Below are 17,790 nucleotides of genomic sequence, written 5' to 3' on the forward strand. Positions count from 1 at the left end.
ATAAAGAATGTTGACATTACAATTAATGTAAACGATGCATCATGGTCTGTACTGACTGACACTCTCTCACATTATTTTCTTTAAATATCCTTTATTTAAGAAATATCATAATAATTGAAAAAATTTAAGATGTACCCCATTGATAAAATTAATATTGTTTATTTAAATCCAGTAATCTTTTATAACACAAATTAACAATGCTTACAATTTTCTAAGCCTTCTTACATGTACATCTGTACATTTTAACACTCTAATAAGAGAAAAGTACAAATGGCATTAGAAGAACACCTAAATGTATTGACAACTTTTCTCTCTCTTTTTTAAACAAATTCAGCATGACTTTTCTACAAAAAGTTTACAAATACTACATGTAAATGGTGTCAATTATAAAGCAATCATTTTTTGGGGGAAAAGAATAATAATATAGAACACATTACATACATAGTATATGTACATATAGGAAAACTTCTCTAATCCAGACACCACTGGTTCCAAAGAAATATTGGCCGGATTAGACAACATTCAAGTTAAGACAAGATTTTAATCAATTCAATTTACTGAAATGGACTCAAATGTTAAATCGTATTAGACAAAATTTCGGAATACACAGCATCCAGATTAGACAAGTTTCACTGTATGTTCTGATAAAATTATATGTACATAAAAATTACTTGTAACAAATAATTTTCTTTTTTTTATAAATTGTTTTATAAATCATGAAGGAGATTGACTGAATGCTTCATATACATTGGCAGCTAATGTCTTGGCAGATTCCAGTAGCAATAATTCCTGTAAAGAAAGGGGAACAACTCAGCAATAAAACACAACTTGCAGAATATTTTAAAATAATTTGACTCCATATTTCTTATCATATTGGAAAAAAGTTCAATTCCATCAAAAATAACAGAAAAATAGATAAAAAAAAGATATTTTGAAAATAAATGCCTGCTTTTACCTGCATGAGTGGATTAGGAGCATCACTGCAGAGCTTGTAAAGACTGCCATTAAAAATGGGAATTAATTTTGCCATGGGTATTCCTCCATGTAAATAATCTGTGCTTTGACTAAAAAAAGAGCATAAAAAAATCAAAATCAAAATTACCCAACTTTATTTATGATTTCACCTTTTTACACAATTTATTGTTGTTGGAATGCTATTACCAACGGCAGACCTCTTATTTAACAATAAATCAAATATCATAGTGCAGCTTTAAATTAAATGCAGTATTCAATTACAGCATTGCACTTACAGAAACTCAAAGTCACCAGGAAAGAATTCTGTTGTTTATAAATATAATGAAGTTAATTTGTTTTGCAATTTTAAGGACATATGCAACGTACCTTACCTACTGATAATTTTTCAAGATATTCTTAATTTTAGATTATAGTGGCATCAGATGTTCGTAGGCAAAAAAATCAGCATGCATTACCAGGTGTTTTGAAAAGATATCAATTGATGAAAATTCTTGTATAATTCAAAGAAAAATATACCAAAATTACTAAGGATATATTCTAGATGTTTTGTTTATCCAAACTTGTTTTAGAAGAAGTGTACAATAGCATATATAGACATTTAAATGTAGCACACAGTTCCTTTAAGTACTGAAACTCTTCAACTTCAGGGAAAAAGGCAATAAAGTTCAAACTACATTGCATATGTCCTTAAGTAAACTTAATATCCCACCTGCTATTTAAATCACTAGACTGTAGGTTTGTCTTGTAGCTATCAGCAAGTAAATCCAACAGTTTGTGAAATCCTCGATCTAGACTAGTTTTCAGCACTGTGTGGAAGTCAGCACTGAAAAGGGAAAAACATGTACATGTAATTGAAATACTAGCCCTTTTTCCTCACTGAATATAGAATTAACTGTCAGATATAAAGTGAATACAAGAGATACTTTAAGTTGTGTATTACCTCTCTAAAATATCTCTTGTTTCTTGCATTAGATGTTTATGTATTTCATCATCTGTACCTTGGATTTCCTAAAAAAAAAAAGAAATCCATTTTATCAGTAAAGATGTAATGTTTTAATTATCTGTAGAGTGCAGTTACCTTCATAAGTACATGTAAAAAAAAAACTGAATATGTTATCTGAATATTGCCATTTGCAAAGATTTGTGCCACAGAAGTAACTGGTATGTGTTATATTTGATAAATGCATATACAAGTATTTTTTTTTTTTAAGTTATGTATGGCAACATTTATAAATAGTTGAAAATGTATATAAAAACTTTTGACATTTATATGTAACTGCTCTGCTTTGTTTTTATGAAGTTGTAAAAGTACACATACAGTGGGATTTGGGTTTTCTGGAGGAAACATGTAAGGACATAGCTGTATGGTTGGAGAGGACAGATTAGAAATTTCTGGGCTAGTCTCTAGTCTCTCTCTGATGTGTTGTAAACAAGACTCCACATTTTGAAGACTCAGTCGCTCCTTTAGGGAGATGCTAAGTTAGAACACCAAAAAATACTGTAAATCGTTTTAATTCCACAGTGTTAAAATTTTACTGTTTATCAGAAAGTTCCAATCGCAATGGTTTTAATTTCACGCAGCAAGAAATTAATTTAAATTTCATATAAGGATTTAAACATTTAAAAAAAACTACTAATAGCAATCACGATGGGTTTAATTTTACGGAAAAATGATGAATCGCGAATATAGTGAAATTAAAACCATCGTGATTATTTGCCAATCTTCAGTATTGAGAAAAACACACCAGTTTCATATTTTTTTGTTTGTAAATGTTGCATAATTTTTCATGGACAGAAATTTTAAATACCTTGAAATTTCTTTCTTAACTGCAGACTTTACATGTTCGCCAAGCTGGCAGATACCTAAGGCAAGAAAATACTGCATTGAATAAAAATATTACAAAGCTTGCAGAAACTTTCTTTCAAATTGCTTGTTAATTCAATAATTGTCTCATGCAGATCTAGCCCTGACCTTTGTCCATAAGATATTTGATCTCAGACAGATATTTTTCTTGGACAGATTTTGGTAACACAGGTGTACTTGGGTGACTGGGTGAGCTTTTTGGCCTCTGAAACAAACAATACTTCAAATGCACCAAGCTCAAACAAACACTGTAACAGTATAGGCATAACAGTGAGACAATTTTTTTCAGATTCTGCATTATCCTTAATTTGCTCAAACGTTCAGAAATATGTAACACACCTCCTTATCTTGGTTGGAGGTGTTGTTATTTTGTAGATAAATATATCCACCAATCACATTCAGCTGGATTCTGACAACGAGAGACATCATACTACAGGAATAGATCACACACACCATCCTTGTCATGCCTGAAATTTGTAAAGGGAAAACTGAATCCTTGAGACTTGCTAAATGACAGGCTTGGGACTAAAAACATACACTGTATCATTATTGAGTAAGCATATTTCCAATTCATAAAAGGACACACATACACTCTGTATAAGCATTAATTTGTTTCTACAATGATATTACAAATTTGTGGAATCAGCTTAAAATGCTAGTTAAAATTATAAATTAGATGCTGGTCTTAAGGACATCAATGTTCATTCAACATTTGCATTCTCTCCCTCTAACATAAATGAAAATGAGTTCAAGTGATCACTCCTTATAAAAACATTTTAAAATACTTACTTAGGATCTTCAGTTCTTCCCACAATTCCAATTTATTGCTGGGGCTGAAAGATATGTGATGCATCACTACTCAATACTATTTCATGAATGAAGAACATACATTCCTTACAATTAAATACTTTTATACAGTAGTACTTAACATTTGGATCTTTTTGCAAAGCCTGTAATTCACTTTAATGATACCAAATTAAAAGCTGTGTACAAGTTATTTGTGAACCATAATTCATATGGATATCACCTATGCCCACTGATTCTCTCTTACCCATCTTCTTGTCATCAAATTCAATGGAATTAATTTTTTTTTCAATTATGAGTTATCAAGAGGTTTTTACTTTCAGCATTATTGCTTTACACTACATCTAGTTCAGAAACATTTAAAACAATATTATGATTTTTTTTTTGTCCCAGTAAAAAAAAATTGCGTACTTTGCTTTCAGATTTTCTGTGATGGATTCAGTATCAAACATCTGCTGAAGGATTTCCCTCAAATTGGGTACCATGGAGAGAACTGAAATCCAGGTGAATGATTAACAACACAGTTAGATAAATATAAAATATTTTTTCAACATGATTTGAAAAAATTTCACGAGAACCAAGTCTGGAGTTTCATGTCTAAGTACACAGTCAACAAAGAAGTGAAAGAACACTATAGTTTTATCACATACCTGTCATATTGCATGTTCTCTGATTGCTATCAAAATGGTGCTGTCTCCTGCAACAAGATATAACTATATCCTTAAAAATATGGAACAATAATAAATAAAACACAAAGCTATCAATTTTAACAGATTTTCCCTTACCTGGCATGTGTCAAACATTCATTTGCTTCTTTTTCCTGTATTTCTTTAATTCTTTTGTGGGCATATCTATATGCCATATACACACCTGTGATGAAAGGTATATACGTTTTGATCACATTTATTTTCAAATCTATAGCAAACTTTTTTTTGTGCGCGTATGAAGGAACTTTTTAAGGGAACGTTTCAAATAAAAAGTGTATTCTTGATCAGGTGGCTAACAAGGTGTTACATGTTTGTTGTAATCTACATATAAATAGATCTGAATACCTCCAAAAAATATTCCTCCATAGATAAGTTTTCTTCTGTGTTTTTTAATTTGCGTCCATATCCACGAAATCATTATTATTTTACGATACCATGTGCAAAATGCAGACTTTGGTCAAAAAGTGGGTATAAACAATCAATGTAAGTAAGATGCTTGAATTCATACAAAGTTAATTTGTTCCTAAATTATTCGGATAATTATTTACAGAGTTGTAAAGAAATATAACAATTGACTCTTAAGGTTCATAAACCCTCTGATATAAATTCACTCATCTAAAATGTTAACTCTTATGATTTTCCAAAAGAAATGTATTTTATAAGTAAAATAAAAACAAATATAGCATAGCTTGCTGGCCAGTTTAAGACAAAAAAGGCACTTCAACTTGCTAATTTATAAAGGATTAATTAAACATTTATGTCTCTTATCAGAGTATCAATGAACCTTAATTGTAGATTATTTCATCAAATCTGATAGAAAATAATGCTTATTTATAATCAGAGATCAAAAATGTCTCTAGATGATCACTGAAGCAATTTTTTTAAATTATTTTTTCATTGACAAAAACCACATGTGGCACAAGTATTTTACTATATGCTATATTTACATTAACTTCCAATGCCCATGGCCAAATCTAAACCATTCCTTCCTTCTCCAATTTGTCATTGGATAAGAAGACAAACCCAGGATATCATATGACCTTTGGACCATGCAGCAGCTAGGCACCTACAGGGATTGCACTGAATGTACCATGGAAGGAAAAAAAATGATGAACTAACCAGGATTTGAACTCTTTATTCTCTACATTGTGTATGAATGCTTTACCAGTTTGGTTATAAAGTCCCATTGACATCATCCTGGTCAATTACACCACCCCATACTGTCACACTACACTGCATATATGTTAAAGTGTTTGCATTGAAGAATGAATTTAGCTAGTTACATTAAAATAAGCTATCGGAGAAAGGCAGTATAAAGATAACTGCACAAAAAAGCATGAATTTTCTAGTTAAGAATTGAACACTTCAATAAGTATAAGGGTTTAGAGGGGGAAAATGGAGTAATGTGAATTCCAGATCTTCAGGGAAATTCAGTTCAGAAATCCAAATGCATTTTAACATATCTTATTATAAATAATCTTGAAAGTCATTTGTCACAAAGTAATGTAATAGGACACAGATAAATTTATACTTCATTTATTGCATTTTTTAGGATCATAAATGTAGCCCCTATACCATATACACATAACTTTCAAACATTAATATTCAATAAAAGAATCAAAATCAATTGTGGATATGAACTTTCAATACTGATAAATAATTGTACATGCAGATGGCATTTATTGCTCAAGAGGTTACTACAAAACATCATTGAACAATTACTGTAAACCAATTTTTATTTGCAGGCAAAAGATATCTGCGAGTTTCACAACCTTGCTTTACTTGCAAATATTTATTGCGGCAAATTTTTTATTGTTTTGTGTATATACATGTACATGTAACTATATAAAATATTTTCCCCAAAAATTAGTTGCCATGGAAATGTTTTAAACTGACAAATTGAGAATAAAAGTTTTTGTGAATACTGTAATAGTTGGTTTTGGCACTTTGAACATAGCATTTCAATTATCTTGTTCCAGTCCTCGACATTATTTGGTCATACTGCTCAGATTGAATCCTGTCAAGCCTGGGTGCTGTTCCCACACTAACATAGAAAAACTTCCTGATGCGCTGGACTGTTCGCCAGTGAAACATATCCTTAATGTCATGAATATGTCCATCATCAGGTTTTCTTGCCTTGTCTACCAATTTTTTCCTTGCGTTTTTTAACATGTTTTGGAATCTTACTTTTTCTTTTTTCTTTTCTTTCCTCCTTAACCTCTTTCTTTCTTTCCTGAAAATCAAATTAAATTATGAAACATTTTTCTGATCTTAAGTTATTTTGCTTTCATATTATTTCATCAATATGAATACTCCATGCTTGACGAAGCATGTCTCTCAATGGGCTTTTCTGACAATCATATGTTTGTTGGTTTGAATTTTACCATGATCTCTTGAATTAGCCAAGGTATTCTGCATTTGGACAAGTATTTACATGTCTTGTCTCAGTCAACTCATTTTATTTCCTTGGACTTACTTTTCTGCTCTCAGTTGTCTCGTTTTTGGGTCGAAAGTACTTTTTAGAATTATCTCCCTTTCCATCCTCTTCTTCATTTTCCTCTTCCGACCCCTCTTCAACCTCATCTTCTTCACTGCTGTCAGTTTCATTACTATCATGTTTGCCTCCTTCTGTTTCATTTTCACCATTGTCAGCCAATAAAGCTGGTTGCTGTAAGATTTAAAGAAATTATTGATGTATTTGAATGAAAATTATGAAAGCATTCAAAATTTTCTATAATTCAATGTATAAAACAAATTTGTTTCTAAACTGCATTGAATATAAAATCTGAATATGAGAGAGAGAGAAGCCTTTCAATCTTTTTTAGAATTAACTACACATTTATAAAAGAGGGAGGAAGACTTGATAAGACTAAAGGGGAGGTAACTTACCATTCTCACTCCTTCCAGATTTTCTTGTAATCCCATGAGAGTATGGTAAAGCATCTGCAAAGTGATTCAAATAAATTACTTAAAATGTGAGTTATATAATACAATACAACAGTACATTTATATAAGTTTTCAGTCCCCATTTATATGTTTTTTAATCCTTCCACATAATAATGTGCCAATATAATGCTATAGATTGCAGAAAATAGAAATTCACAGAAATCATCTTATGTTAAACATCATTAATTTGTGCATAAACAGAATGTACTACATGGTATAAAATTTGCTTTTTTGATGTAGAACAAGTAATCAAATGCAGTCATTCTAAAGACACTATTCTGTATACCTACCCCTTCTGTCTGTCCTTCCTTGGCCAAAATGACATCACGCTCAAAGTCAATCACCTCATCTAGATTCCGTGGAATGAATGAATGCTTGAAAACCTTAATAATCCAAATCAATTCACATTAAATAAATAATTCAAAAATATTTAATAAAAATCTTAACAAATTATAATTTCTGTCATTTTTTTTTTTTTAGTACTTCTGTCTTAATTCTCAGAAAATGTACCTCCTCATCAATCTTTTGCTGCTCCGTGACATCCTTGGTGGTCCTCTGTGAGGTCAAGGTCATGGCTTTCTCCAGGTAAAGGTCAATGTTTTCCTCAGTAATTGTGGCATCAGTAACAAAGTCAAACAGCTCCTTTACTGTCAGGGTGCTGACATCTTTCTTTTTGAAGAACTCTAGTGAAGACATTAATCTCGAATTTATGAAATGATTGATAGCTTCAATAGCAAAGGAATAATGAGAAGAAATCTGATTTCAGTTTCCACAAATTAAATGTATAGTAGGGTACAAGTAATGAATGTAATCTTGGATGAGATTCAGCTTGTATGGATATTTGGACTGACGCCTTCACAGAGTCTCGGGACAGTCCTTTATAATTCATGTCATGACATTGGCCATCATTTTAATGGAAAATTTAGAGCTTGTTTTTAGTTTAGGACTTACATACCTACACAGTAAGCAATGAAGTATAAATAGTAACAGAGAATTCAATTAAGATAAACATTCAAAACATTTATCTGAATCAGAGGGCAGTGTCAGTGAGGTGCATATCAATAGCTTGAACCAACTGAAGTGGAGTGTAACTTTCCAGACATGAATCATAAAGGAATGTCCAAGGATTCCATAAAGGCATCAGTTCAATATCCAGCCAAGCCAAAACTCAGCAGAGATCAGCAATAAATGTAGATTTAACCCTTGTCTATTGACCTGTTATGTTTGTGCAATCCTTCCTTAGAAATTCTAGGGCACAGGGGTGGTCATGTTCAACCGACTGAGAGACATCAATCACATACACCCCTCCATTGTGATACCTGAAAATACAAATCTGTAAGTACAAAAATAATCTAAAAATAAATACTCTGGGGTACCCCTCCATTGTGATACCTGAAAATACAAATCTATGAGTACAGAAATAATCTAAAAATATATACTCTGGGGTACCCCTCCATTGTGATACCTGAAAATAGAAATCTCTAAGTACAGAAATAATCTAAAAATAAATACTTTAGAGTACCCCTCCATTGTGATACCTGAAATACAAATCTATAAGTACAGAAATAATCTAAAAATAAATACTCTGGGGTTTCAGTGGCCTTGATCAATAAAATGTCTAAATACAATAAATGTCATGGAAACAAAAACAAGAAATATTTTATTTTTCAAAGTACATGTACCTTAATTTCTGCCATATTCTAAGAACCTAGTATCTTGGCTAAATAATAAGTTTTACCAAAATTATGATCAGAATTTGAAGCAATCGTGGTCTTGAAATAGTTCAAACGTAAACATCTTTTGAACTGACGTCGAGTCTTATCAGATCTTTACTTAATACAGTTGCTCATTCCAAGACTTACAGTATATTGAATTCACTGAGATCAGCATGTACAAGACGACAGGTATGGTACAGAGTACGGATGATATGTATACACTCTAGGTACAGTTCTCTGGCCTTTGCTTCTGAAATATCACAGTCCTTCAACAGAGGTGCTGGCCTAAAACAATATTTTATTTTTGCAAATCAAGAGTTAAACATAATCTTGTTTTTCAGTGCTTAAAGGTCTTGTGCAAAGAAATAGTCAATCAAAATAAACTAAGCAATCAAGCTTCATATAAATAGAGCCAATTTTTTATCCAGTTTCTTCATTTTTTTTTTTTTTTTGCATTTTTCTTTTTATATATATATATAGATATATATATTTTTTCAATTCAAATATTAGAATTATTATTATTTTATGGAATATTTTTCCATTAAATTAAATGCTTTTTTTCCTTTGTGTATGATCCAGCTTCCTGGATGGTGTCTAGACTTCTGTCTACATGTGAAAGCAACATGCATTTCTGAGTTGGTGTGTTAACTGTTTTCTCTTTTAAATGATGGATAAAGCGTATTTTTCTGACCTCATTTTTTGGTCAAGGCATAAATCATTTTAGTCCAGTTAATTTCTTACTCTAATCAAAGCTTTGTAATAATACAGAGTGAAATTATAGTGTGTGAGACCTTTAGGATTAGACTTGCTCAAGTCTCTATATTTTAGTGCCCTCTTTTATACTTTTTGATAATGTCAAACATAAAGTCTCTATGTTTGATAACAATTTACTATGCTAGAGAGCAACAAGACAAAAATGAACAAAGAATTAAAAAAAAATAAAAACATAGAGACTTGAGCAAGTCTACTTTAGGATATTAAACAATGGTTATGCTTTGTTTTAAAAAAACAAGTCAAGCATAATACTAAGCCAAGCAGCTTCATCTCATTGAAACTCATATACATTCAAAATAACTCTAATTTTAATTAATAACAAAGTAACAATATACCAACCAGCCATCTGTGCCAATGAACTGCATTACCAACACATGACTTCTGAGAAATATTGGCTGTGGACAAGGAAGACCTGCCTGGTGCATCCTGGATAATTTTCCAAAATTTACTTGTATTACCATCAGTTGTTTAAAAGTAAACATAATAACACTGTATCATATAATCTTTTTTTTTAAATTAAAATCTCTCCTACTGTGTATGCTTTTATTAGAGGTAGGACAAGACAGATCTAAAAATACATAAGTTTACATTTGGGTCTTATGATACCTGGTTAAATTCCTCATTTCTTTCTCTGCCCAGGTTCTAACCATTTTCCTTGGATTGTGTTTACAGTAACCATGACGAAATCTGTATTCTCCTGTCACATATTTATCTCTATCTTTGAAAACAAGGATAGAAGTTTTGTATACCTACAAATGAAAACAAATAATGAAAGCTTTGAAATAAAAGCATCATGAATGGCAACAAAATTGATCTGCAGTTGTTGTTCACCAAGTATGGAACTAAAGTTGTTCTATTTTTGAATTTTTGAGAATGTGATGCAAGAGCTCTTATTTAGCCATTTTCAACCTGGTACTTTTCCAACAGCAAATGCTTCAATTATCTTTTAATGATTTTTTCAGTCACTGCAAACCAATTTCATAATTGAAACTTGCATACTTCAACCAATAAAAAAGCCAGTAGGACTACTGAACCTTGATAGCCCGATCCCCCTGGTTGTGTGTTGTAGCATGATAAACATTGGCCTCTTTCCCTGTACTGATACAGCCATTAATTTCACTGATAAGTCCTCGTTGGAGGAGCTTAAAGAGGATCATCCTTGTCCTGGGGTCCATCACCTGCTCTGCTGTAGCACGGTCCTTCTTGTCCTTAGACTTCACTCTGGAATATGAATCAAAGCTATTACAAGAAAATTGAAAAAAAAATTAAAAATTCATTCTCTTAATGTTATGACTCCTTTAAGATCTGACATATTAGATGATGGTCTTCACATTCAATCTACATAAAACAGTAATCACCTGTCACTATCCATTTTCTTTCCAGCATGAACTAAAGCTGATGCTGCTGCATTGGGTAAAACTGGACCTTCATATTTCTCTGAAAAAAAAACTACTGTATAACCTTCAAGAATCCACAAGGTCTAAGATATAAGTTTTGACAATGCAAATATATGAGGATGTTATCTTTGAGAAAATATTATGTACATAGAATTTTCCTTACCTACATTAATCTTATCCACGAATTTACTTAAAGCCTTGTCTGCTGGTTGAAAAGCTGTCATTTTTTGATGTTGCTGCTTTGGTGGATTGGCATTAGGCTAGGAAAAAAATACAACACCCAACTACTTAAAAAGTAACAACAGTATTTGTAATGTATAGTAGTATATTGTACTTTAAAACTTTGAAGGAAGTTTGATTTCTTTCTTATTATCTAAAAGTCATAGTACAACATACCTGTGATATGTGGGCTGCTGCAGCATTATACTTTTTGGTAAAATTTCCAGTACAACCATCCCAGTCATACATGTCTTCATCATCTTCATCCTCCTCTTCATCATCATATTTATAATCGTCGTCGTCATCATCATCATCGTAATTGCATTTTACAGCATCATAAGCTTGACATTCATTTACGTTCCTTAATTTGAAAGAGAGATAAAACATATTAGACAGGGACAAATAAATTGCACAATAATGTGTAAATAATTTAGAATATTAAGGCCTATTTGAACATTTTGTTTGTTTGTTTTTTAAACATATTAAAAATTCATTAGCTCACAGTTCTAATAAATCATCCACATCATCAAATTGTCCATCTACGATTTCAAAGCTTCTTGACATTTTGCTACCAAACTCCTCGTGTCTTTCCACAGAGAATAGAATAACTGTATGTCGAGCCCGATAAAAATAAAAAAAATCGCTGGATTTTTGTATAAAGATTGTTACGTCAGATAATTAAAATAGTTTATTTGATATAAGTTTATATCTTTTTAAACACTAAATATCAGTTAACTCTGATGCTGTATTTTGAAAAAAAGTAGATTAACGGGGGATCGGACATCACATTTTAACATCGTCTGCAATGTATCCAAACTTCTTGGTTTCCCTGCAGTCTGCAGTGCAGAGAATAGTTGTTGGTTTATTTATTTATTTTTTATATGTGTATGCATTGCGAAAGAAAATATATTTCAGTTTCTTAATTAAGATCATTTACTTATACAAGCAGGAAACAGTTCAATGTTCTTTAAAAGTACGGCAGAAATCAATAGGCTTCCAGGGAACTGATCGATAATTGCAGTGGTGCTGTGGATGTTGTTGGCAAATATTGGCAGATTTCGAGTTTCCCAGAAGTCTGATATTGTGAGGTTACATGTAGTCCAATGGACAGACCCTACAGCGGGGATATCGCATGAACGGTAAAACACTGGTAAACTTCTTCTAGTAATTATAAATGCTTTACAATTATAATTCAATGGTTCACTAATAATTTTGATGCCCCTAAATTTACATTTCCTTAGTATATATTGATACGTAGATGTGCATCAATTTTATATAGTCTTGTCATTAAGGGATGCACAGATAATAGAAAAAGTCCCCCCCCCCCTCCCCATTACATTATCAGCAAGGCAAGGCTGATAAATATGGTAATACATCATATGAGTACAATGAAACTCATTATAGCAAAGTTCTGGGGACCTGTGAAGTTACTATGCTATACCCGTATAACAAATTCAGTAAAGTGTATAAATATGAATTGAATTATAAATATAAATACTTAATATGAAATATAATATGTCAGTTCAGTAATTCAATTTTAAAAGTTAAAAGATGTAAATTTTATTATTATTAAAACCAAAGGGATGCAAAATCAGTTTGCCTTATCCGAAAAATTTGTTATATGAAGAGTTTGTTATAACCATAAAATTTGACAAAGATTTGTTAAGAATTTTGCCAGGGATTCATGAAAACTTCAGTATATCCATAAATTCACTATATCCGTGTTAATACTAAACAAGTTTTACTGTACTCATTTCTTGTTTATGGTTTAATACGTTTATTTATTAATAAATGACAGATCCTCATACTTGGAAGTTACATGTTATATTTTTCATGATTATGAAAGGGCTGTCATGTAGTCAGGACAAACTAGGCACTAGTGGACTGAGGACATGTGGTGGCTACTAATTTTCCAGATTGCAATCATCCAAACAAGGGGAGAGTACCCATGGGATGAGTATGAACAAAGTACACATGGATCTCTAGAGGGTGATGTCCTCAACTGGGCAGTGTTGATACAGAATTATATTTTACAGGTACATATGATAATGGTCAATTAAAAAGCAGTTAAGCATGTTAATAAAGTCTGACTTTCTGTCAATGAATTAACTTCAAAATGAATTTTTAGGCTATTATAGAACTTTTTTAAAAATTTATATTCATGTACATATAGCCAATTTTTTGTAAAATATTAATACTGCCAGCAATATCTGGTCTGGAGTTACACCTTCTAAGATCTTTATTCGTTCTCACGTGCCCTCTAAGCTACTGTAGATTCTTAAATGTAAGCAAGGAATTCATTAAAGTATTGTGTAATTTCCCAAGAATCATTACTCTTGGAATAAAATTATCAGCTTTTATTTTTATAATGCTGGGTTAATACATGTAAAAACTCTAGATCAACAGTCTACATACAATTATTCATGTTCTGGCATTTTGAAGTCTGAGAATCATTATACAATATTAGGTACTCACATAAAGTAATAAATCTACTGTGTTTCTTTGTGTCCTTAATTTGTTATCATTAATTTATAATGTTATACATATACAGTTGAGCTTCAATATCTCGAATACTGATATCTCGAATACCATGGATATGTCGAAGTGATTTGGAAGTCCCAACCACTTATTCTTTAAGTATTTTACCCTTGATATCTTGTGAATACTCGGATATCTCGACGTTTTTCAACAGTCCCATCGAGTTTGAGATAACAAGGTTTGACTGTATTTTAATTATATTGAAAAGAGGATAGAATGGGGGTCAAGGCATTAAAAACAAAGAGTTAAATGATTTAAGTGACATATTAAATGTATCAATTAAGTGTGTCAGGGGGAATGCTGTAGAAAAAATGAGGTAATTTTTTTTTTTTGATTTGCTTTTTGTTTTGGTGTGGGTAAGGAGAATAACCAACTTTTTATGCCAACAAGCATTTAAAATAATTCTTGCATTAATGTATTTGCTGCTTCTGCAAATTATCCCATGCTCCCAGGTTCATTTTCACCATGCATGCACACGTAGACACTTATTTACACCATACCTTGCATATTCATAAACTTCTTGTAACTGTTTTGCAGTAAATTAATTTTATGTAATTTAGAATGTACTTACTGACAGATAAATTTATTTTAGCTAGCCAGTGATGGCATAAAAAAGGACTTTTCCCAAGTGTATTTAGACAAGGCAAATTACACTTTTGAAAGAAAAGATGGGCAAAAAATTGTAGAGCAAGTGAAACAGGGACTAGGAGAATACTTCAGCAAGAAAAAGGATGCAGCAGAGGTACATTGTATATGCATCTCACAGAAAACTTTATATCTCTCCAAGTGTTATGAAATTTCATAGTCTATTTGCCCTAAACTTACAATATTCCACTTCATTTATGTTATATGGTAAGAATAGATTTTAAACAAACTTTCCTTTATGGCTATTTTTTTTTCAATTTTGGCACATGAACTCCTACCTGAAAATTTTTTTTGCTGATTTTAATGAAAATGTTTATATTCCAGTCACTCTTAAATCTTTATATATTCCAGTCACTCTTTGATCTAGATTTTTATTTCAGATACTAGCACAGAAAGTAAAGGAAATTTATGAAGAGTTCTATAAAAAGAAAAACTTTAAGACTCAAAAGTTGTCAGACCTGGACGAAAAACAGTATAGAGATTCTGATATTCCTGAGCAACTAGCAGGCAGCCTTGAGTTTGCTCCGTAAGATTTTTTTTATTTTGAAATAGAAATTTTTTTTTAAGAAAAGTATTGAAAATCTGAATCTCATTCAAACTGACTCAGGTGACCTATTGCTATCTGTTTTCATCCATCGTCATGTGTCCTGCATTAACATTTGTACATTTTCATTTTCTCTGGAACTGTTAAACCAAGTTCAACCAATTTTGGCATATTGCATGATTAGCATCTTTGGGTGAAGGTGAACAAACATTGTGAATTTCATGGTCCCCACTCCCCACCCATGTGGGGCCTGAGAGGTGAAGTTAAAAACATAAAAATTAATGCAATCTTTAAAAATCTTTTTCTTTACTCCTGGACATCAAGCAGTCAAACTGTTGGCATGATTGTAATGAGCATTGAGCCTTCTATTAAAATTGTGAAATTCATGGCCCCAGAGTCAGGCATTCTGAAGTTAAGGTGGGGCTCTATTGATCATATGTACAGTGAAAATGCTAGCTGCAGATCTGTAGCTCGCTGGTCTTAAATACGACCAGAGAGCTACAGTGCCACCCAATGAAAAAAGTATTTGTACTGCGCACTGAAAGTGTGCTGTTTCTTGATTTTTTCACGGTATATCTCAAAATATTACTAACCGTGTGTTTCTAACATATTCTTTACTTATTTCTACAACAAAGCTGCATGTACAAGTCATGCACGAAGCATAGTGGACTGAATCATCTTGCCAACTACCGGGTAATATGGAAGTATAAATAGGCTAAATTATTCAATGGTCTCAATTTCAGGCCCAGGAGGGCTATAAACAACAGTTCTGGGTAATGTTTTGTCATGGAAGTATTAAAAGAATAAACTAGGAACACACAGTAAAATTTTGAGATGACAGCATAATTAAAAGGAGATATAAATCAAGAAAAAGTGCACTTTTTTGTGCGCAATAAATATACATTTTTTTCAATGGGTGGCACTGTAGCTCTCTGGTTGTCCATCCCAATTTTTTCAGAACAGCGAGCTTCAGATCTGCAGCTATGAAAATGCATAAATTCTTTCAAAAGCTTCTTCTCTCCCCATGTTTTTCAGCAGACAAAATAAGTGTAAAGTTAGGATGACCAAGGGTGCCTCTTTCAAAATTTTGAAATTCATAACCCCGTGTCAAGGGTTCTGATATTAGGACAGGGTTCTATCTCTTTCTCTCTCTCTCTCTCTCTCTCTCTCTCTCTCTCTCTCTATATATATATATATATATATATACATATACATAAAGTTAAAATGCATTATTTCTTTTAAAATCTTCTTCCCTGTCCCTTGATATTAAGCAAACAAACAAAGTACATGGTTTTGAAAAGCAATGGTATTTCTTCCAAAATTTTGAAATTCATGGTCCCTGGGTTAGGGGTTCTGATGTAAGGACAGGGCTCTATTGATCTAGAAGTGAAAATGCATAAAATCCTTTAGAAATCTCGTGTATCTTTAGCAGACAAACTAAGTGCATAGTTATGATGAACAAGGGTGTCCCTTCTAAAGTTAGTGAAAATCATGGCCTCTGGGTCAGGGGTTCTGTTGTTAGAGTTGGGTTCTATTCATTACATATTTAGAAACTTTACATCTTTAAAAATCTTCTTCTCTGCCCCTGGTATTTTGCAGATAGACTAAGTACATAATTATGAAGATCAAGGGTACGTCAATCAAAATTGTGAAATTTCTGGTCCCTGGGTCAGGGGTGATGGGATTCAGATGGGACTCTGTTGCTTATGTAGTGAAAATGCTTTAATTTTTTAAAAATCTTCTCTGCTCAGAGTTGTATGATACTCAGGTGGTTGTTAAGGCCCTTCAGCTTTTGTTTTAAATCTCTGAATTGCACTCTTTATGCTAAATAGTGAGTTTTCTGTGATAGTCTATTTGCAAAGGGGGTAGTATTCATATAATGATCATAAAATATTTACTTGCAGCTATTACAAGCAGAATGTTAGTGAGGAGTTCTCTACTATAAAGATTGCTGATGAGGTTCCTAGAGAAGAGGAAATGACAGTAGACACTGTAAATTTTACCTCAAAGCTGGAAGAAGTCTTCAAAGAAAATGCCAAAAATGATGAATTCCTAAGGTGATGCATTTGACATAAACAGAGCTAAAAAGGAGAGAAATTTGATATCTACAGTGTACAATGTATTTTTTGCTTCATGAAAAAATATGATGATGTATGTTTCAGATGGCAATACTTTGGGTCCACAGCAGGCATTGTTCGGATTTATCCTGGACGGGAGTGGTCCACAAACTTTGCAGGGTTTTTCAATGATTATGATCCAAGAGTTCGTCCCTGGTACATAGCTGCCACTAGTGGTCCAAAAGATGTTGTTATTGTCCTAGACTGCAGGTAAAATGTTTATATATGCTTCCTCCAATAGAGGGCATGTAAAATTATTGTCTGTTTTGAAAAAGAAATCAGTTCATTTATCGGCTGGTTTGATTCTTTTATTTAGTTTTTCAATGAAAGGCGAGAAGTTCAGCATTGCTAAGGGAGTTGCTAAGACTGTCATCAATACACTAACAAAACAGGACTATGTCAATGTAGTGTGTGCTAGGGCTAGCCATTGGGATGAAGTTGGAAAGTAAGAGGAATCTACTCTTAGTGCACTCTGTAAAATCAGGAAGATATTTCTATTTGTAACATGATATTGGAAAGACAATAAAAATCAATAACCCATTTCA

At 32.2% G+C, this 17,790-nt stretch overlaps 2 protein-coding genes across 3 annotated transcripts in view; one reads left to right on the top strand and one right to left on the bottom strand.

The window, feature by feature from the left end:
* Positions 1 to 143: 143 nt before the first annotated feature.
* LOC133184530 (serine/threonine-protein kinase RIO1-like) lies at positions 144 to 11,985 on the bottom strand. The gene is made up of 27 exons (XM_061319619.1): positions 11,904 to 11,985; positions 11,579 to 11,762; positions 11,346 to 11,442; positions 11,144 to 11,222; positions 10,820 to 11,006; positions 10,392 to 10,534; positions 10,125 to 10,211; positions 9,159 to 9,296; positions 8,512 to 8,615; positions 7,807 to 7,979; positions 7,587 to 7,679; positions 7,240 to 7,293; positions 6,827 to 7,018; positions 6,476 to 6,583; positions 4,696 to 4,807; positions 4,429 to 4,513; positions 4,294 to 4,340; positions 4,055 to 4,136; positions 3,629 to 3,672; positions 3,179 to 3,306; positions 2,948 to 3,044; positions 2,784 to 2,838; positions 2,294 to 2,450; positions 1,916 to 1,983; positions 1,685 to 1,798; positions 956 to 1,064; positions 144 to 789 (listed from the first exon to the last, which is right to left on the bottom strand). The coding sequence occupies exons 1-27, from the start codon at positions 11,963 to 11,965 to the stop codon at positions 715 to 717; spliced, it is 2,874 nt and encodes a 957-aa protein (XP_061175603.1). The 5' UTR covers positions 11,966 to 11,985; the 3' UTR covers positions 144 to 714.
* Positions 11,986 to 12,330: 345 nt separating this feature from the next.
* Positions 12,331 to 17,790, top strand: part of LOC133184325 (voltage-dependent calcium channel subunit alpha-2/delta-2-like) — a 37,724-nt gene continuing 32,264 nt past the window's right edge. The window contains exons 1-7 of one of the 2 annotated variants that reach the window (XM_061319355.1): positions 12,331 to 12,551; positions 13,248 to 13,437; positions 14,532 to 14,681; positions 14,965 to 15,110; positions 17,033 to 17,185; positions 17,291 to 17,455; positions 17,562 to 17,690. In XM_061319355.1, coding sequence (XP_061175339.1) covers positions 13,294 to 13,437; positions 14,532 to 14,681; positions 14,965 to 15,110; positions 17,033 to 17,185; positions 17,291 to 17,455; positions 17,562 to 17,690 — 887 coding nt within the window. In that variant the 5' untranslated portion in view covers positions 12,331 to 12,551; positions 13,248 to 13,293. The remainder of the gene's footprint in view (positions 12,552 to 13,247; positions 13,438 to 14,531; positions 14,682 to 14,964; positions 15,111 to 17,032; positions 17,186 to 17,290; positions 17,456 to 17,561; positions 17,691 to 17,790) is intronic. The other variant, XM_061319354.1, reaches the window with a different exon arrangement.

Source organism: Saccostrea echinata, unplaced genomic scaffold, assembly GCF_033153115.1.
Source record: "Saccostrea echinata isolate AGI-Se365-2 ecotype Australia unplaced genomic scaffold, CSIRO_AGI_Sech_v1 ptg000010l, whole genome shotgun sequence".
NCBI classification, from domain to species: Eukaryota; Metazoa; Mollusca; class Bivalvia; order Ostreida; family Ostreidae; genus Saccostrea; species Saccostrea echinata.